At 38.7% G+C, this 22,668-nt stretch overlaps 1 protein-coding gene across 1 annotated transcript in view; it reads right to left on the minus strand.

The window, feature by feature from the left end:
* LOC126252975 (DNA polymerase delta subunit 2) overlaps positions 1-22,668 on the minus strand; it is a 131,729-nt gene that overhangs the window by 43,184 nt on the left and 65,877 nt on the right. Inside the window, exons 3-4 of the mRNA XM_049953995.1 lie at positions 20,607-20,854; positions 4,153-4,304 (exon numbers count right to left, since the gene is read on the minus strand). Of these exons, the coding sequence (XP_049809952.1) occupies positions 4,153-4,304; positions 20,607-20,854 (400 nt within the window). The remainder of the gene's footprint in view (positions 1-4,152; positions 4,305-20,606; positions 20,855-22,668) is intronic.

Genomic DNA, 22,668 nt, shown 5'->3' on the forward strand with positions numbered 1-22,668 from the left:
CTACTGTGCTGGTACTGCAAACGGCTGAAAGCAAGGGGAAACTACAGCCGTAATTTTTCCCGAGGACATGCAGCTTTACTGTATGATTAAATGATGATGGCGTCCTCTTGGGTAAAATATTCCGGAGGTAAAATAGTCCCCCATTCGGATCTCCGGGCGGGGACTACTCAAGAGGACGTCGTTATCAGGAGAAAGAAAACTGGCGTTCTACGGATCGGAGTGTGGAATGTCAGATCCCTTAATCGGGCAGGTAGGTTAGAAAATTTAAAAAGGGAAATGGATAGGTTAAAGTTAGATATAGTGGGAATTAGTGAAGTTCAGTGGCAGGAGGAACAAGACTTTTGGTCAGGTGATTACAGGGTTATAAATACAAAATCAAATAGGAGTAATGCAGGAGTAGGTTTAATAATGAATAAAAAAATAGGAGTGCGGGTTAGCTACTACAAACAGCATAGTGAACGCATTATTGTGGCCAAGATAGACACAAAGCCCATGCCTACTACAGTGGTACAAGTTTATATGCCAACTAGCTCTGCAGATGATGAAGAAATTGATGAAATGTATGACGAGATAAAAGAAATTATTCAGGTAGTGAAGGGAGACGAAAATTTAATAGTCATGGGTGACTGGAATTCGTCAGTAGGAAAAGGGAGAGAAGGAAACATAGTAGGCAAATATGGACTGGGGGGAAGAAATGAAAGAGGAAGCCGCCTTGTAGAATTTTGCACAGAGCATAACTTAATCATAGCTAACACTTGGTTCAAGAATCATAAAAGAAGGTTGTATACCTGGAAGAATCCTGGAGATACTAAAAGGTATCAGATAGATTATATAATGGTAAGACGGAGATTTAGGAACCAGGTTTTAAATTGTAAGACATTTCCAGGGTCAGATGTGGATTCTGACCACAATCTATCGGTTATGTTCTGCAGATTGAAACTGAAGAAACTGCAAAAAGGTGGGAATTTAAGGAGATGGGGCCTGGATAAACTGAAAGAACCAGAGGTTGTTCAGAGTTTCAGGGAGAGCATAAGGGAACAATTGACAGGAATGGGGGAAAGAAATACAGTAGAAGAAGAATGGGTAGCTCTGAGAGATGAAGTAGTGAAGGCAGCAGACGATCAAGTAGGTAAAAAGACGAGGGCTAATAGAAATCCTTGGGTAACAGAAGAAATATTGAATTTAATTGATGAAAGGAGAAAATATAAAAATGCAGTAAATGAAGCAGCAAAAAGGAATACAAACGTCTCAAAAATGAAATCGACAGGAAGTGCAAAATGGCTAAGCAGGGATGGCTAGAGGACAAATGTAAGGATGTAGAGGCTTGTCTCACTAGGGGTAAGATAGATACTGCCTACGGGAAAATTAAAGAGACCTTTGGAGAGAAGAGAACCACTTGTATGAATATCAAGAGCTCAGATGGCAACCCAGTTCTAAGCAAAGAAGGGAAGGCAGAAAGGTAGAAGGAGTATATAGAGGGTTTATACAAGGGCGAAGTACTTGAGGACAATATTATGGAAATGGAAGAGGATGTAGATGAAGACGAAACGGGAGATAAGATACTGCGTGAAGAGTTTGACAGAGCACTGAAAGACCTGAGTCGAAACAAGGCACCGGGAGTAGACAACATTCCATTAGAACTACTGATGGCCTTGGGAGAGCCAGTCATGACAAAACTCTACCATCTGGTGAGCAATATGTATGAGACAGGCGAAATACCCTCCGACTTCAAGAAGAATATCATAATTCCAATGCCAAAGAAAGAAGGTGTTGACAGATGTGAAAATTACCGAACTATCAGTTTAATAAGTCATGGCTGCAAAATACTAACGCGAATTCTTTACAGACGAATGGAAAAACTGATAGAAGCGGACCTCGGAGAAGATCAGTTTGGATTCCGTAGAAATGTTGGAACACGTGAGGCAATACTAACCTTACGACTTATCTTAGAAGAAAGATTAAGAAAAGGCAAACCTACGTTTCTAGCATTTGTAGACTTAGAGAAAGCTTATGACAATGTTAACTGGAATACTCTCTTTCAAATTCTGAAGGTGGCAGGGGTAAAATACAGGGAGCGAAAGGCTATTTACAATTTGTACAGAAACCAGATGGCAGTTGTAAGAGTCGAGGGGCATGAAATGGGAGCAGTGGTTGGGAAAGGAGTGAGACAGGGTTGTAGCCTCTCCCCGATGTTATTCAATCTATATATTGAGCAAGCAGTAAAGGAAACAAAAGAAAAATTCGGAGTAGGTATTAAAATTCATGGAGAAGAAGTAAAAACTTTGAGGTTCGCCGATGACATTGTAATTCTGTCGGAGACAGCAAAAGACTTGGAAGAGCAGTTGAACGGAATGGACAGTGTCTTGAAAGGAGGATATAAGATGAACATCAACAAAAGCAAAACGAGGATAATGGAATGTAGTCAAACTAAATCGGGTGATGCTGAGGGAATTAGATTAGGAAATGAGACACTTAAAGTAGTAAAGGAGTTTTGCTATTTAGGGAGTAAAATAACTGATGATGGTCGAAGTAGAGAGGATATAAAATGTAGACTGGCAATGGCAAGGAAAGCGTTTCTGAAGAAGAGAAATTTGTTAACATCGAGTATAGATTTAAGTGTCAGGAAGTCGTTTCTGAAAGTATTTGTATGGAGTGTAGCCATGTATGGAAGTGAAACATGGACGATAACTAGTGTGGACAAGAAGAGAATAGAAGCTTTCGAAATGTGGTGCTACAGAAGAATGCTGAAGATAAGGTGGGTAGGTAACGTAACTAATGAGGAGGTATTGAATAGGATTGGGGAGAAGAGGAGTTTGTGGCACAACTTAATGGGAAGGGGCCGGTTGGTAGGACATGTTCTGAGGCATCAAGGGATCACAAATTTAGCATTGGAGGGCAGCGTGGAGGGTAAAAATCATAGAGGGAGACCAAGAGATGAATACACTAAGCAGATTCAGAAGAATGTAGGTTGCAGTAGGTACTGGGAGATGAAGAAGCTTGCACAGGATAGAGTAGCATGGAGAGCTGCATCAAACCAGTCTCAGGACTGAAGACCACAACAACAACAACAACAAATGTTTTCAGTTCCATGAAAATTGCTTAAGTATTACAAAAGTTGTAGATAATTTTTTGTCGGATGTTAGTTCTTACCTACCCCATATATGTTTTTGAAACCTTTCACAATTTTTTCCCTAAAAAATTATATGTTACACGTGAAAGAAATTTTTAAACTGGTTACCATGGCAAAAGTAACAAGCACAAAATGTTTCATGAAAATTGGAGATAGTGGGTATCAAGCTTGGATGAACTTACCTGGAATGAGCCTTTTTTCATCAGTCCAAAAATTTCTTTTATTTATGTGGTCGTTCACAGAATGCCCTTTTTTGTTTTATTAGAAAACCTACAACTTGGAATTATTTAAGACCAAAATCAGGTTCCCAGCAGGTTGAAGAAATGTGATATAAGAGTTTTTCTACACACTTTTATTTTTTCCTGAAATTACATACGTTAACATTTTTTCTCTCACTTTTTTTTTTTAACTTTACTGCTCAGATGACTGTATTTCTGTTAACCACACAACTCTCTTAATTTTGAAAATAAATAAATAAATAAATAAATAAAATAATTCAAATCAAAACCTTCAAACACCAGAGCAATGACTATGTCTGAATGTAAGTATATAGTCACAGTACGTAAGTACGTAGTCATAGTCATTCTCGCAGCAGTAAATTATCAGAACATCAAAAATTCAGTATAAAAAGAAATTTTAGTCTGAGGAAAAAAATTGCAAAAGTTCATATGGCACAAATAAAAGCAAATTTACAACTGGGACAGCAGGTGATATGTCCTAGGTGATTTGACATGGAATGATCCTATTCTAACAACCGTAGAAGAGAGACGTAAGTACCCTGATTGTCAAACAGTGTCTTAGGGTTGTTATTGGGCATAAATATTTTTACTACACAACTCTTTTTACTTGGTTAAAATTACATGCTACCAGAATTTTGAGTGGGATGTGAAAATCAGAGATGTACTGCTCAGAATAACTTTTTTATCCATGGCACCAATTGCCAATAAGAGCATAGCTACTCTAAACATGTAAGTAGATGCTACATGCAGAGACAATAAGACAGTTGTGGTGTGAAAACTCACCAGCAATAATAACTCTCACTGCAGATGCCACTCGCTGTTGTTCTCCAGTGTCTCCCAGAAGACCACCAAGCCAGTCCACAAAAAGTTGAAGAGCCAGAAGACATTCATCTGATGCAGTTGACAGGCCTAACCCACTCACAATTACCAGAAACCTAGAAGTAGGATACTTGTCTTTAATCATTAAGTTAAAATTACATTGGCCCTTTCAATGTTACAATACTGTCAATCTTTACAGGTTAAGATACAAATACTGGTTTAAATATGCACAGCAAATTTTTTTATCATCCTCGAAGTAAATTAAACACATTGCATACTTTCCATGCAAAAATTACATATGTGAAATGGGGAAGCATTGAAGAATTAACTTTCAACTAAACAATTTACACAGTTTAAATGTCTCCAACTCATCCTGCAAACCCATCAAATTAAAGCAAAAGCTTTAGCAACAGTAAAATTCCACTCAGTTCTCTGTCAAGCAACATGTTTTTTCAGAAAACGTAAAAGGTTACTTCACAAAAATATATATTTGAAAGCAACCTCTACTCTTTGACATATACTTTCTTATAACAGTTATTTCTTACATTGCACAACAATAATGACTAATATGCCTCTCATGTCATCACCTAACCATATTTCCTCCAGCAAGAAAAATGTTACCAGTATTGGAAGAGAGAAGCAGAACCAATGTATTTCACAAACTGTTCTTAAATTATGCAATTTTTCATAATTACTTTTGGCACTGTTTACCACAAAACATAACTAAATAAATTTTTGTCTTAAATGACAAAGAGAATTTTGATACTGGTTATTTCACAACACAGAACAAAAAATCATTTTAATTATGCAATTTTGTATTTAGCACTTGTACAAAGCAACTCTCTCAGACAAGCAGTTTCGTATTTTCAGCTACTTTTGCAATCAGAATAATTGCCAATTTTGAGGAAATAGAAATTAGTAAGCTAACATACTTTGCACACTTTTACTCTCTGATGTCATACGTAATAATAATTTGGGGTAACTCAACACTCAGAAGAAAAGTCTTCTCTGCTCAAAAGAAAGTGGTTAGAATAATGTGTGAGGCTCATAGTCGCACATCTTTTATGCATCTGTTTAAAAGGTTAGGAAGTCTCACAACACATTAACTCAGTAATGAAATTTGTTCTCAACAACTTGGACCAGTTTAAAAACAACAGTGACATTCATTATTATAATACCAGAAGAAAGATGGCCTTACACTATCCTCTACTTAACTTATCTTTGGCAAAGAAAGGGGTAAAATATGCTGCTGTAAAACTTGATGATAACTTACTACATGAAATAAAATGCCTGGCAGACAGCAGTAATAGTTTCAAAAATAGATTGAAATCCTATCTCCTTGACAACTTCTTCTATACCATAGATGAATTCCTAAATAGGAGTAAATAGATCTGTAGGTAATACACATGCATTTTGTGCCATTTAAGGGAATGGGATAGGTATTAAAAAGTTTAAAATAATAATAATAATAATATTAATAATCCTTAAACCCTTGATTCATGTGTGCATTTCTTATGCACTTGACACATTCCACATCATAACTGTTGCCATGAGAGTGATCAACGGAACACATAACTACCTACCTACCTAGCTCTCAGACTACTTTTCTCCATCAGTAATATGCTGTTACAATATAGTATTTTGTATACAATCAGCCAGGACAAAATTAAGCCTGCAAAATAATACTTACAACTATACATACATTTATTAATTTCATATGGATTAACAATTCAGTTGTATTAGTGCATCTGTGTATCTTTTATCAGCACCTGTTTACATGAGACCTCAAGTCAACAGTGATTCGCAGACACTGTGCCACTCTGCAAAGAGGCAAAAGAAATAATTTGTTTTGTATCTACAGTTTTACATTATTTATTTACATTAATGGGTTAGTTTACTATGTATTTACCCCCAAGCTATCATAGGTAACCAGCACTATTACCTTAAAATACTAAAATGACTGTTAGAATAACGGTGAGGAAAAAAGACAGCATGGAGGCAACTAAAGGAATGGCTCATCCTCTGTGACAATTCTTCTAGTTGTACCACCTTTGATGAAAGCCAGTTCTAGGCTAAAAACAAAACTGCAGCAGCTTTCTCCATCCACCTACTCACTGGATCCAGCTCCTTGAGACTTTTTACTGCTCTCTACAAAAAAAACTGGATCTAAAAGTGTAACTGATTATGGTAATACAAAAATCACCATACACTTTGAATAAGGGTTAGAAAAATAAGCACCCCCCCTAATCATGGTTGGTGGTACATCAGCTGTTTCAAAATGAAGGCCGTTAGCAGTACTTAGCAGATGACTCAGTCACTACCCTCTTCCACAACCAGGAAAGAAATTTTACCCTACCTTTGGATTCCCCCTCACACACTGATGGAATAGGAAATCAGGTTGTGAGCACTAACTCAAATACAAGACAAAAAGGAGGGAGGGAGGGAGCGAAGGAGAGAGAGCAAGAGGGAGAGGGAGGGGAGAGAGGGACAGCCAGAGGGAGGGAGAGAGGGACAGCCAGAGGGAGGGAGAGAGGGACAGCCAGAGGGAGGGAGAGAGGAGAGCGTGAGGGGGGCAGGCACAGCAAGGGGTTAGATCATAGCGAAGAGAGCAGTGATGCAGGGGAGCAAGCCCCAACTTTCTCTCATGTGATACACTTACATTAGTGTTTTACGCTTCTGCAAAAGCAAAAGTGACACACTGATAATGATCACAAAAACATTTTGTATAACCACAACTAAAATTGTCACACTAATTGAATTAGATAGTGGGAAAAGGGCTTCATTCAAAAATCCATATTTTTCACGAGACAATATATTATTTGCTGGGAAAATAGTTTACCAAATCAGAGGCCTGCAATTTCACTTTTGTAAAAGTCGTCCTCATGCATTCACTAAAATGTTAAAGAAATTCTTTGGCATAAAGTACTCCAGTGCATTACTTCCAGTTATATTGGAATATGTTTCTTTTCTACTAAAGCTGTGGAAAAAAACCATGTGGACACAGGTTATACTAAAATGCTACATAACTATTCCAAAATTCTTTTATATACATTAGAGGAAATAAGCTCAATACATTTTCATTAAAGACTTTCATACTCACTCATATCCTTGCAGTAATCATAAATTTTCTTAATCTACTATGACATTGGCAGTAGATCATGTTCATCACTCCTGGTAACACTACTTACAGCTTTCTGATATGTACTGGATGATCTCACCTAAATCTGTGAGCCTGCTTGCCTGAATAGTGGCTTTTCTGCTTGTGTGTAAACTCAACTGCTGTCAATAAAGTGTGACGACTTGCTGCATGCTTTTTCTTACATATGAGAGTTTTTACTGTTCAAGGGTTTTTGATAGTTTTACAAAATACCCTGGTCATCTCTACATGAAATATATTACATCTCCAGTTTTGGCTTCTGTAAGTTCCACAGTCAGTTCACATTTTCTGGTATTGTGAATGATCATTTTGCTGTGGTATGGGGAATAAACGTGATCATATCACCCCAAAACCTGTTTTACACCAAAAATCCGATCACAGGGCATAAAGCTCTGGCATCTTACAGGATAGTACGTACATATAAGTAGGTCGAATCTCCCCATTTGTGTTAAATGTCTAACAGCTTGTTTTGATTTGAATCCCCCGCCCCGCGCGGGCGCGCGTGCTCGCTCACACACACACACACACACACACACACACACACACACAAAACAATAAAAAAAAACAAATTTCTTGTTTTTACTCAAGTGCATAATTATTTTGTAACTAAAACAAATGAGCTTATCTCGTTTGGTCATTTGCCAACCAAGAAAAAATAATATGTTGCCTTCTCATTTTTAAAATCGTATATTACACACTTGTGCCACAGCTTTGTTAAGCAAAAGATTTCTTGGACAGGCAAATGTGCAAGTGGTAGATGACATCAGGCCTTGTTTTGCTGTACCATTAGGTGGGACTGATAAGATTTGCTTGTAGAGCTACCAAATCAAATAAAAATCTACCTGTGATATCCTAAATCTGTAGTCAAAGCTAATGTTAAAGTATTTGAGATAGTAGTCATACTTTACAACATTTTTCATGTTGATGTTTCTGAATAAACAGGGCAAGCTTTTTTTACTATAAGCTCTGTATTTAGTAAGTTGTAGAACTTCTATGCAACAGATTGTGTGTAACGGAAAGAAGTCAGTAAAATCATTTTTGATGCTTTCTCCTTTTGTCATTAGTTGACTTCCCCTTAATTTCAATATTTGTAAGCCTAATGACTGCCCTATGTGGCACGGCATGGAGACAAACTTAAGCTCAAGAAAAAGTACTTAAATGAAAAAGTATTTCGTTTGGGCTCTGCAATACAGAATGAAATCTTTTTTTGTCTTGGTTCTTCATGTGACCTATTTGATTCTGATGTGGTATCACACAAATGCTCAAAATACTCACAAGTGCAACCACCAACTAATAATGCTGCAACAAAAAAAAAAAAAAAAAAAAAAACGGCTCTGAGCACTATGCGACTTAACTTCTGGGGTCATCAGTCGCCTAGAACTTAGAACTAATTAAACCTAACTAACCTAAGGACATCACACACATCCATGCCCGAGGCAGGATTCGAACCTGCGACCGTAGCGGTCACGCGGTTCCAGACTGAAGCGCCTTTAACCGCACGGCCACACCGGCCGGCAAAATGCTGCAACACACATTGTGCTCCATGATTAATCTCTGACCATGCCACTTCAACTGTGCTTGGGTCACAATTGCACAGCAGTGAGCAAAGCACTGAATGGCCTATGCTCTCTCTCTCTCTCTCTCTCTCTCTCTCTCTCTCTCTCTCTCTCTCTCTCTCTCTCTCTCCATTTTTTTTTTTTAACATCCGACACACTCCCAGTCATACTTCTGGAGGCACTTTCCCCATGCCATAACCTCCATTAAATATTTTGATATATGTCAACATTAGCCATACATTAGGTTGCAATCTGTCCACAATTTACCACAAAAACCACATTAATTTCAGTAACTTTTTAAAAAAATATACTGCCCCGTCTCCATTTTACCTCCTCATGCAGCAGTGGAAGAAATTTACACACACACAGTACAATCTTCTCTTGGGGGTGGAACTCCTTGATGGAACTTTAATGAAGTAGTTTACTTATTTTTCCTTAACACTGTATCCCTTTCCAAATGAAACAAAAGAAAGAAAATAATTCGGATCTAGTAGATGCTTAGATGAAAGGCTTGTTAAATAAAAACAACAATACAGCACAAATTATAAGAATAACAGATTTTTTCTTCCCAGTAGTCCGAGGTGACTCACAAGGAAGACACCTAGCAAACTTTGTAATCTGGCTTGTTTCCACAGGCTTTTCTCGGTGTAAGTGACAACTCTTTTATAGTTGTATGGTGTAGGACTTTTGCACTTCTTTTTCACCTCACAGCACTCCAGAACACTTAAGCATTTTGGGCATCCACATTGAATAAAAAAAATTCCTTGTTGTGGAGGCTGTACGTGAATCCCATAATGCACCTGGCGTAGCCTCTTCACTCATTTCAAAATAAGAGAAATAACAAGCAAAGCAGAAAACATAAAGAATCGGTAATGGCTATGACAATTGTTTGCTAAGGTTGAAAATGCCATAAATGGAGTAGCACCGGCCCAACCCCTACTTATCTTACGCAACCATGACTCCACCCAATCCCAACCCCAGTAAACATTTCAGCACAATAGAAGAAATTTATCAGACTGACAAAGACAATAAATATTTAATATTTGCTTAATAAACAACATATGAAGCCTTTTAACTACAAAACGCATACATTTCACAAAGTTAAAAGGGACAAATTGAGAGGTAACGTCATACCAATTTAATTAAGTCACCATTTATGTTAAAACAGAGTCTTGCATTAATTCTCAGTCTTTCTGGAGACAACTTTAATATTTAAATAAGAAATAAATCTTATCATTAATATTCTCCCTTTACATAACATAAATTTTTATTTGTGCAACATCCAGACCTGCTCCGCAATATTTTCACAGTGAACAAATCCACCACAATCATAAAATACTTTTATTGAGGAAAGTCTTACACAACAGAAGTTGGTATACATTATCATGGTTTCAGGGTCTTAAAAGGGAATGGTCCAATAAGACATGTTGAAACCTACCCTGAAATTTTTTACTCAGGAAGAAGACATGAACAGTGCACTTGCCATGCAAAACACAGTTTCGCATTCTGGCTCTAACAGGATAGAGGTATATCCTGTATGCCAAATATTAGCTCCAAAAACTAAAAACTAATAATACAGCGTTCATAAGCAATGCTCGCTACCTCGTGTTCTCATCTGTTCCTTCTAGAATAAATGATTCTGCCCATATACAAGTGAATGGTAGTGAATTTTCTGCAAATGCTCATTCGCATGTGTTCACTTCCATTCACTCCATTTGTATACCAGCCTTTAGGTGCTTAAAATTGGTGTCTGTGAAATCCGGATAATTCCGCTACGCGGCACTGCACAAGTTCTCGCCAAGTTGCGCGCTAGGCAGGCAAGACTGTACAAACCATTGTTATAAGCTATTCTTCGCATAGCAATAATGTGTAACTTCAACATTTTTTCAAAATACTTGCAAGTGCTTCTTAGCAGCCGAAATTTTGGCTGTGAATTTCTTTTGTTGTCTTCTTCCTGTGTAAAAAAAATTCAGGGTAGGTTTTGATATGTCTTATTGGACCATTCCCTTGGAAGATCCATCACCAGGTGCATCTGAAATTGATTGAAAACAACAGTTGTAACCTGCTCCATTAATGAATTGTTGTTGTTATGATCTTCAATCTAGAGACTGGTTTCATGCAGCTCTCCAGGCGGCCCTATCCCGTGCAAGCTGATTCATCTCCATGTACCTACTGCAGCCTATATCCTTCTGAATCTGCTTAGGATATTCATCTCTTGGTCTAACTCAAAGGTTTTTACCCTCCATGCTGCCCTCCAATACTAAATTGGTGATTCCTTGATGCCTCAGAACATGTCCTATCAACTGATCCCCTCTTCTAATCAAGTTGTGCCACAAATTCCTTTTCTCTCCAATTCTAATCAGAACCTCCTTATTAGTTATGTGATCTATCCATCTAATTTTAAGCATTCTTCTGTAGCACCAAATTTTGGAAGCCTCTATTCTCTTCTTGTCTAAACTATTTATTGTCCATGTTTCACTTCCATACAAGGCTACACTCCATACAAATACTTTCAAAAAGACTTCCTGACACTTAAATTTATACTCGATGTTAACAAATTTCTCTTCTTCAGGAACGCTTTCCTTGCCATTGCCAGTCTACATTTTTTTATATCCTCCATCATTAGTTATTTTGCTCCCAAATATAAAAACTCTTCTCATACTTTAAATGTCTCATTTCCTAATCTAATTCCCTCAGCATCACTCGACTTAATTCGACTACATTCCATTATCCTCGTTTTGCTTTTGTTGATGTTCACCTTACATCCTTCTTTCAAGACACTGTCCATTCCATTCAACAACTCTTCCAGGTCCTCTGTTGTCTCTGACAGAATTACAATGTCATCGGCAAACCTCAAAGTTTTTATTTTTTCTCCATGGATTTTAATTCCTACTCCGAATCTTTCTTTTGTTTCTTTACTGTTTGCTCAATATACAGATTGAATAACATTGGGGATAGGCTACAACAATGTCTCACTCCCTTCACAACCATTGCTTCCCTTTCATGCCCCTCGACTCTTATAACTGCCATCTGGTTCTGTACAAATTGTAAATAGCCTTTTGTTCCCTGTACTAGACCCCTACCACCTTCAGAATTAGAAAGAGAATATTCCAGTCAATATTGTCATAAGATTTCTCTAAATCTACAAATGCTAAAAACATAGGTTTGCCTTTCCTGAATCTATCTTCTAAGGTAAGTCGTAGGGTCAGTATTGCCTCACATGTTCCAACATTGCTACGGAATCCAAACTGGTCTTCCCCAAGATTGGCTTTTACCATTTTTTCCATTCATCTATACAGAATTCATGTTAGTATTTTGCAGCTGTGACTTATTAAATGGATAGTTCAGTAATTTTCACACCTGTCAACACTGCTTTCTTTGAGATTGGAATTACTATACTCTTCCTTAAGTCTGAAGGTATTTCGCCTGCCTCATACATATTGTTCATCAGATGGTAGAGTTTTGTCAGGGCTGGCTCTCCCAAGGCTATCAGTAGTTCTAAATGAATGTTGTCTACTCCCGGGGTCTTGTTTTGACTCAGGTCTTTCAGTACTCTGTCAAACTTGTCACACAGTATCATATCTCTTCATCTTCATCTCCGTCTTTGTCCATTTCTATAATATTGCCCTCCAGTACATCGCCCTTGTATAGATACTCTATGTAGTCCTTCCACTTTTCTGATTTCCCTTCTTTGCTCAGAACTGGTTCTCCATCCAAGCTCATGACATTCATACAAGTGGTTCCCTTTTCTCGAAAGGTCTCTTTAATTTTTCTGTAGGCAGTATTTATCTTACCCCTAGTAACATATGCCTCTAAATCCTTACATTTGTCCTCTAGCCATCCCTGCTTAGCCATTTTGCACTTCCCGTCAATCTCATTTTTGAGACATTTGTATTCCTTTTTGCCTGCTTCATTTACTGCATTTTTATATTTTCTTCTTTCATCAATTAAATTCAATATCTCTTCTGTTACCCAAGGATTTCTACTAGTCCTTTTCTTCTTACCTACTTGATCCTCTGCTGCCTTCCCTATTTCATCTCTCAAAGCTACCCATTCTTCTTCTACGGTGTTTCTTTCCCCCGTTCTTGTCAATCGTTTCCTAATGCTCTCTCTGACACTCTTTATAACCTCTGCTTCTTTCAGTTTATCCAGGCCCCATCTCCTCCAAATTCCAATCTTTTTGCAGTTTCTTTAGTTTTAGTCTACAGTTCATAACCTATAAATTGTGGTCAGAGTCCACATCTACCCCTGGAAATGTCTTAGAATTTAAAACCTAGTTCCTAAATCTCTGTCTTACCATTATATAATCTATCTGTAATCTTCCAGTGTCTCCAGGCCTCTTCCACATAAACAACCTTCTTTCATGATTCTTAAACCAAGTGTTAGCTATGATTATGTCATGGTCTGTGCAAAATTCTACCAGGCGGCTTCCTCTTTCACTCTTTACAACCATTCCATATTCACCTACAACTTCTCCTTCTCTTAATTTCCTTACTATCAAATTCCAGCCCCCCATGGCTATTAAATTTTCGTCTCCCCTCACTATCTGAATGATTTCTTTTATCTCATCACACATTTCTTCAATCTTTTCGTCATCTGCGGAACTAGTTGGTATACAAACTTGTACTACTGTGGTAGGTATGGGTGTTGTGTCTAACTTGAGTACAATAATACGTTCACTATGCTGTTCGAAGTAGCTTACCCGCACTCCTATTTTTTATTTATTATTAAACCTACTCCTGCATTACACCTATCTGATTTTGTATTTATAACCCTATAGTCCTTGTTCCTCCAGCCATCGAACTTCACTAATTCCCACTATCTCTAACGTTAACCTATCCATTTCCCTTTTTTAATTTTCTAATCTACCTACCCGATTAAGGGATCTGACATTCCATGCTCAGATCCGTAGAATGCCATTTTTTTTCTCCTGATGACGACGTCCGCCTGAGTAGACACCACCCCCCCTTCCCCCCCCCCCCCCCCCCCCAAGATCCGAATCGGGGACTATTTTACCCCTGGAATATTTTACCCAAGAGGACGTCGTCATCATTTAACGATACAGTAAAGCTGCATGCCCTCAGAAAAAATTACGCCTGTAGTTTCCCCTTGCTTTCAGCCGTGCGCAGTAGCAGTACAGTAACGCCATTTTGGTTAATGTTACAGAGCCAGATCACTCAATCATCCAGACGGTTGCCCCTGCAACTATGAAAAGGCTGCTGCCCCTCTTCAGGAACCACATGTTTGTCTGGCCTCTCAACAGATACCCCTCTGTTGCGGTTGCACCTACGGTACGGCTACTTGTATCGCTGAAGCGCACAAGCCTCCCCACCAACGTCAAGGTCCATGGTTCATGGGAGGTGTTAATGAATTAGGAATTAGATTTTTTTAAATGAATTAGGAATTTTTAAATACAACTGTGGCGGAGACCATTCTCCCTTTAACCAAAGGATTTGTGGAATGGGGGGAGGGGAAAGGCGGGGAGGGGGGGTGGGGTGGCAAGAAAAAGCCAGAAGCCCCCACTAGCATCAAACAATTCCTATGGAAGAGAAACTGCAGACACAATTAATTACATTCATCTGATAAAGCATACCACTGACATTCCTGACATACATGCAAAAGCATGAGGAACTGTGCTTTTTTCTGAGGAGCCAAATGTACCAATACCAGGGCTTAACAACTGGCCGGTTTTGAGCGTGAGTACTCGCGTCTGCTCAGGCACGTGCTCGCGAGCAGGTGCAAGGTCGCGGAGTAGGGAGGAAGGGGCGGGAGGGGAGGGAGGGGAAATGCGCGCGCATGTTTGAATGTGATCTCGCGTTCGTAGCAGATTTAACTAGCCATCTGAATGCTTTGAACATTTTACTACAAGGTAAAGATCTGCTAATTACTCATTTCATAGATCGAATACGAGCTTTTAAAATGAAATTGACAGTTTGGGTGAGTCAGCTGGAAACAGGAAACCTAGCTCATTTTCCTAAACTATCATCCATGCAAGATGTCACAAAGACTGTGAAAGTTATTCACATAGTTTAGTTGATCAGCGCTTTCAAGATCTGACAGCACTAGACAGTGATTTTGATCTGTTCTCTCCATATTCAGCGAATATTTAAGAGATTTGTCCTGAACTGCAGCAAGAAATTATTGATCTGCAGTGTGACAGAGAATACAGAGACAACTTTCAGAACAAGAAAAACATTTTGGAATTCTACAGACACTTCCCTCAGGATAGATTTCCTCGTTTGCACAAACTGGCGGCGACAATAATATCAATGTTCGGTTCCACGTATGTTTGTGAACAACTGTTCTCTGCAATGAAATGTAACAAGACGCGCCTGAGAAACGCATTGTCTGATCGAAATTTAAACTGCACGCTGCGCCTAAAATGCACAAGAACAATTACTCCGAACATAGACACAATTGTAAAGGGCAAAAAGTACAAGATAACCGAGAATCCCACACTTTAGTGACACCTTTTATTGTGTAACAGTTCACAAATTAATACGAATGTAGAGGCATACACTAAACTAATAAAATTATGTGGCACGTGTACATTCTCCTTTATTTGTTTCATTTGTCGCAGTAATAATTCGTGAGTGATATCCCTGCAGGTGGCCGCGGATTTACATTGACTGGCGGCAGCTGTTGTGTGCCCCACGTGACTTTCCCCACTCTCCGCTCTGGTCCGGTAGAGGGGGTAGCGTGCTCGCGCTGCTCCGTGCTCGCGCCTTGCTGCTCACAGCTTGCTCCGCGAGCATGTATGTTGTGAAGCCCTGATCTAAATTAATGCACAATCAAAATGACATGATACTTATAACTTCAGGTGTAGAACAATATTGCACACTTGTATCACATCTACAATGTAACACAGTGAGTCAGTTTCTCTTGAAAGCTATTACATAAGCATAACATCATAGAGTGTGTGTTCTACCTCATTTCTGATTCCTTGCCATGATTTTTGTTACATGATAGCCACCATTATCACAAACACTCACTTCTACAAATAAAACTAAATAGCTACATAATACATACACAAATAGTGTGGTGACGTAAGTCATGGGATAACTCGTAACATTATGTCAGACCTCATTTTGCCTGGGATAGTGCAACAACTCAATAAAAAAGTGGAACTGACTCAAGAAGTCGTTGGAAGTCCCCTGAAAAATACTGAGCAGGATGTATACGACCCGGGACAACCGGGAGATCCGGAAAAACCTAGGAATTTTTTCATCCGGGAAAAACCCGAGATATTTTTAGAATTCCGGGAATTTTTCCTTGTTTTAGTTTTCAGTTAAACTTTTGTAATTTTGACTGGTAAGAACCGATACTCTAACAAAGGATATTACTGTGTCCCGCTACTGCAGAATAATACTTCAACAATAACATCTACAACGACGATACACAGTACTTGTGCAAGCATCTGCCAACAGCAAATGTGTCAAAGGCTTTTATATTAGATTCATTTTAGCAGTTACGAGCAGGCTCATGCGGATTCGCAGTTGAGTTGCGTTTGAGTAGTAGATTCTCCCGCTTCTGGCTACAGGAATGTGGCTGTTGGCTGTGCAAGCAGTTACAGCAAGCAGCTAGATGCTACCAGGAAAAGGGGGCGCCAAATTCATATTCTTGAGGGGAAAAAACTTGTTTCACAAAGCACCTAGCATCCAGCGCAAATTTGTCTGTTGATTATTCATATGATTTTGAACTGCTTCCCTGTTGGTTTTTGAACATTTTTGAACACATTTTAAGTTGATTTCTGAATGACTCATAAGTTGACTTTTGAATGCATGCATAGTGTACGTGATGTCTCTGTCAGGAGAATGCTCGTCGTATCTAGAAATAAACTTTCCGCAGACAAAAGGGGATGGGGCTCTACGAGCTGAGGGAGTAAAGCCGAACGGATGAATGCCAATCGCTGTTTGATTATGTTGTTGATTGGGTTTGCGAATGATCAGCATTGTTATAAATCAGACTACCAGAATGGAAATAAACGACTGACGGGAATAACAGGTGAGAAAGATTCCGTTCTCAGTGTATCCAAGAAAATGAAATTTTGGCAGAAAGTTTTTGGCCAGATCGCTTCACTAATAAGGACCAGTAGTACAGTCCCCGGCTAGCAGCCGTGTAAGTTCTATTGTGGAAGTAACGCGGAAAACAAGTTGTATGAACACTTAATAACGCCTAACCGGAAAATAATCACAGGATAACTAAACCTGTGATTCTGGCACGGTTAGTGAAGTTAATCAGCGAACAAATTTTAACAATGGCAGCAATAGCTACAGAATTGATGATGACAAGATTGTTAGAAAGAGGAAGGAGAAGAAAAGGGGACATCACAGAAATTATGGAAGAATAAGACGATTCCAAATTTATATAAAAATTTCGTAATACTACTTTTCGATCTCATGCTTGAGAAGCTGGTGTGTATGAACGAAATGTGAAACTATTTCCTAACGTAAAGCTTTTTGCTTGCAGTAGGCATAATAGGCATTTGATATTGGTACTTCGTGGATTATATTCTGTCGTGTTGGCAATTTGTGCCTAAACAGTCTCGTTTATTTGGTTTGTTACAAAATTGCTGACATATTAGAAAGGCCTATTTTGTTTTATCTAGCACACAGTGGCAAAATAGACGTAATCAAATTGAGAAATCACACCAGTCTTGAGTATTTTTTGTATTAACAGCTTTTCCAGTACTGGATGAGGACATTTTGATTTTGCATGTAGCAAAATGTTTGACGAACTTTGATGAGGTAATAGATTCTTTCGCAGAAAGGAAAGCACGCCATGTAAAGCTGCAAGACTAGAGAGAGAAAAAATGCTAGGAGCTAAGGTTTGAAGAAATGTGTAATTTCTTGCTATCTCGTCTTTATATATATATATATATATATATATATATAAAGAGGGGCAGGCTGTCAAACAGGCCAACTGGGAGCAGGAGACACACCACAGGACATTTCAATTTCCACTCTCCTGAATATAGTTTGGACGTGCATTAGAAAAATTCTTTATGAAGAGGCGTGGCACTGCACTTTGGCATACTTAAGATCAAATAATATGACTTTCATTTCCTCGAATACATATGTTTCATGTTTCAGACTCTTCAGAAAGATGTGCGCTACAAGATGAACATATTTTGAAAATTCTATTTTTTTTTTTTTTTAGTATTGACCCGGTTTGCAAATGTTGTAGACCCGGGGTGATGTGCAGAGCAGTCTGAGCTATAGTGGGTAGTCTCCATGTGACCCGTGTTTACATTTAGTGATTTTGCTGTTTCCCTTCGTTTACTCTCATGTCAAATGAAAAAACGGATATCTGTGTCTGGGAGCTATCAAGTGAATTAAAACACATTCACATAATTACAGAAGGCTGAAATATGTCATTAGTTTCAGATTTTATTTTATTTCCACCTTTCTGACAGTCAAGTATTAAACACCATGCAGAACAATGAAGTTATTTTTGTCTGTCTGCTAATGAAATTTGACTTTTGTTAACCTTTTCCGCAGAGGCAGTCAATGTATTTCAAACGAAATGTTTAATTCCACAGTATTGGCTAGTTTCAACTGTTCGCTGCATTTCAAGTGCATGTTTTCATTTTCTAGCATTTATGGCATTATGCCATAATAAAGAACCAAACGTGATATAATACAGTATTGGTGCTCCAATAAAATTTACATCCCGAAAACCACACTGAAAAGTTTAATATCAGGTTGAGGTCTACTTCATTGGGGATTGGGACATACAAATGTGCACTTTAAGTACGCTCTTTAAATGTGCACATTTTAATATGATTCACAAAATTCCGATGCTCTTGCAGTATCCAGTATCCTCTGATATCTTGTTTCTTTTATGACAAAGTATGATCTTTCAATGTTTTATACATATGTACATACGGGCTTCCTATGTCATGATAGCTACCCAAGCGCGGTGTCGCCTGTTATTTGCGCTCTCTGGCAAATGCTGAAACGAACCTATTTCTAACAGGTCATGGGAAAATATTGCAAATAGTTGTTTGAAAAGCATTACTTTCAAAGTAAATATCCTTTTACATAAGTTGAACTATGTGCACGAATGTACCATGAATTTATTAAATCACAGAGCGTTTGCCTCGCATTTAAAAATCAACTCTTTGATGACGAGCCATTTAGAAGAATTTCAAACCCTGAAGATCAGACATTTATGTCATTATTAAAAATTTTACTGACACGTTTGTGTGATTCTCTTGCAGCTTGAGAAGAATATTATATGTGAAAGCTTTGCTTTTCTTGTAGCAACACTATGTATATTAACAGTGATGTTGCTGTTGGCTGACTACATCATGTGTCCAATGCTCTGAATATCCGCTGTCATCGGCTGGCGAGATCATGTGACATGAGATATGAACAGCTTACAAAAGCGCATCAAAATCTCAATTTCAATGATTCAGAAACTAACATGCGGTGCTTGGCGGGCTTCCAGTGCATGCTTTCGTAATATGAAAATACACAGTGTACCTGTTGCTGCACATCAAAGATATTTCCAAAATGTGTCTTTTTCCATGAGTTTCATTTTCTAAAGTGCCGGGAAATTGTATGCCCATGTATAAAACCATAACCTGCTGCAGCCATACTGTCTCTACAGCCGTCCGTAATTGTGAAAAGGTTGCCAGTGCAGGATTTTGTGGACAAACTGACCTCTCAATTATGTGCTGTAAGTGTTCAATAGGATTCACGTCTGTCGCTCAAATTGCCCACAATGTTCTCCAGACAAGTCACAAACAACTGTGGTTCGGTGACTTGGCACACCGTCATCCATAAAAATTCCATCACTGTAAGGGAACATGAATGGCTCCAAATGGTCTCCAAGTGGATGAACACAGGCATTTCCAGTTAATGATCAGTTCAGTTGGACCAGAGGACCCACTTCATTACATGTAAACCCATCCCACATCATTATGGAGCCACAACCAGCTTGCACAATGCCTTATTGACAACTCACATCCATGGCTTCATGGGGTCCATGAAACACACTAACCCTACAATCAACTATTACCAAGTGAAATCGGGAGTCATCTGACCAGGCCAAATTTATCTGGTTGTCTAGGGTACCACCAATACTGTCACAAGTCCGGAAGAGGTGTTGCAGGCAATGTTGTGCTCTTAGCAAAGGCACTCAAGGTCAGTCAACTGTGCAATAGCCCATTAACACTACATTTCACCCACTGTCCTAATGGATATGTTCATTGTACATCCCACATTGATTTCTGCTGTTATTTAACGCAGTACTGCTTGTCTGTTAGCACTGATAACTTTACGCAAACACCGCTGGACCTGGTGAATAAGTGAAGGCCTTTGGTCACTGTGTAGTCCATGGTGAGGGAGAATGCCTAAAATTTAACAATTTCCAAAATGGAGTGTCCCATGGTCTAGTTCCTATTACCATTCCGCATTCAAAGCCTGTTAATTCCAGTCACATGACCATAATCACGTCAGAAACCTTTTAACATAAATTATCTATGTACAAATGACAGCTCCACCAATGCACTATTCTTTTATATCATGTGTACATGATACTACCGTCATCTGTATATGTGCATATTCCTACTCCATGACTTTTCCACCTCAGTGTACATCACAATTACATATTTTTACAGGCAGAAAAAAATTCAGTTTTCACATTAACCCAACAAAGAAACTGTAGCATTATTTTACTTTCAAAAGCAGAACGAATACCTTTTTTCAGCTGGGGTGCTGGACAAAGGCCTTTCCACTGATGAGGCTAGCCCTGGCCAACAATAGTCTTCTACTAAAAATTTTCCATCCTCACTTTCATGTCCTAAAACAGCACACACCACTCCAGTAACAACATAATGGGGGCTGATACTGCCAATTAATCTGATCCTCTGCAGTTCATCTTCCAATATTAGCTCATCATCTTCACTCACATAATTTGTTCGTGATGGCTGTGGGACAAGTTGTAGCTGTATAGAACAGAACAATAAGAAGTAAATGATGAGTCTCCAAGACACAGTTAAGAAAATAATGACACACCAATAACAGAAAGGAAAGTAAATTACAATTAGTTGGCACTCAGTTTCATAACCAACTACTTCTAAGCATGATATCTGGCTCACTGGATATATACAATTATGAATGGTTCAGCAATGATGATACTGTTTTACTTTTCATCATTCATATTGTTTTCATAGCTGTAACATGCCCAAGCTGTGTGAAATACTAACTAAAAATTATGTTCAACAATGGCTATAACAATTTTATACTATTTTGAGGGGCATGCATGTGAGGCCCCCCCCCTCCCCACCACACACACACACACACACACACACACACACACACACACACACAATAATTTGATCTGTTTGTTCATTCTCTCATTCATGCATTGATTCACACATTGTGTTCCGTAAATCCCACCAGGAAAGTGAGCCTTCAGCGATGTTAAGTGAGTGAAGTTATACATAAATAGGAAGAAGCAATCTTTGCTGGCCACTTCAGTAAAGTATGTAATGGGATTTAAAAGCAAATTATTTATCACTCTTGCACTATGTCCTTCTATTCATGTTAGGAATGATAGTGTGGGAGTAAATCGAAGCTGGGCAGCAGTAACTTCAAGTGCCCGGAATCACAAGTATTCAACGAGACAACTATTTTGAAATTTCCACAATCAATCACTTTTCAGTTATTTTAACTGAGTCGTATTAGTATTCCCTCAAAATGCTTAACACTGACGGACTATGGACCATCTCTCACACTGCTATGATCCTTTGACTCGTCATATTTCACATCCCCTGAGAAGTGAATTAGACTTTTCCACGTACCTTCCTTCTGGACAGCAAGCTACATGTCCCAGAACTCATGTACTGTTATTGACCTTTTTTGAACCTTGAGAAGTCACACACACATACCACAGTGTTTCCATGTCATGTTTTTGTTGAATGTTACCATTTCTCCACGGCAGGAAACACTGGACATTCCATGTACTGTGTTTTACATACAACAGATGTGTATGTTCAAGAATGACTCAATGACTTCTCAGATGAGGACTTTCACAACAGCAATAATGACCCTGATTTGGAGATATTTAGTTATCCCAATACTATTTTGAAGAAGGGTAATAAAAAGTAAGAATAGACGTTTTCAAAGAAGATAACAGAAGCTGCCAACTAACATAACAGGGAAACACAACATCATACTGCAAATGCTTGGACTGTAACAGATGGCGAAAAGTCCTGAAGAAAACAATGCTGTTTTGGAGGTAATGAATCTGTTCTTTACCCAAGGTATCCCAGACAAAATCATTCTATCGACAAATCTGAAAACATGCAAGCACAGAGTACAGTATGCATATGGTCACTTATCCTTCCTACAAGATGTTGATGTCGAATATTGCCAAGGGCACAAAAGTACATTGGGGGAGGAGGGGGGGGGAGGGGGGGCGGCATCTGCACACTTTCTGCCTGAAGAATAGCCTGGGCTCAAAAGCTACTTAATACCGTATTCTGTTATGTGCGTCTATGGGCCACACATAGGTCTGCTAAAGGTGAATGTTGGCCTTCCCTTTATTTTGCGTAGATGTTGATGTCACTGACCTGAAGACATTAATTGGGCTATCAGTGTACTCAGCCATTTTCAGATCAGGAAGCAGAATTGGTTTCCTGCTTGTCTGCAACTGATGAAACAGGTTGAGACATTTTCAGATGCACTGTTTGTAATGAAAGATTTTCTTTTCTATTATCATCTGCATTCCCCCCCATGAACCATGGACCTTGCCGTT

This window comes from Schistocerca nitens, chromosome 4 (assembly GCF_023898315.1).
Source record: "Schistocerca nitens isolate TAMUIC-IGC-003100 chromosome 4, iqSchNite1.1, whole genome shotgun sequence".
NCBI classification, from domain to species: Eukaryota; Metazoa; Arthropoda; class Insecta; order Orthoptera; family Acrididae; genus Schistocerca; species Schistocerca nitens.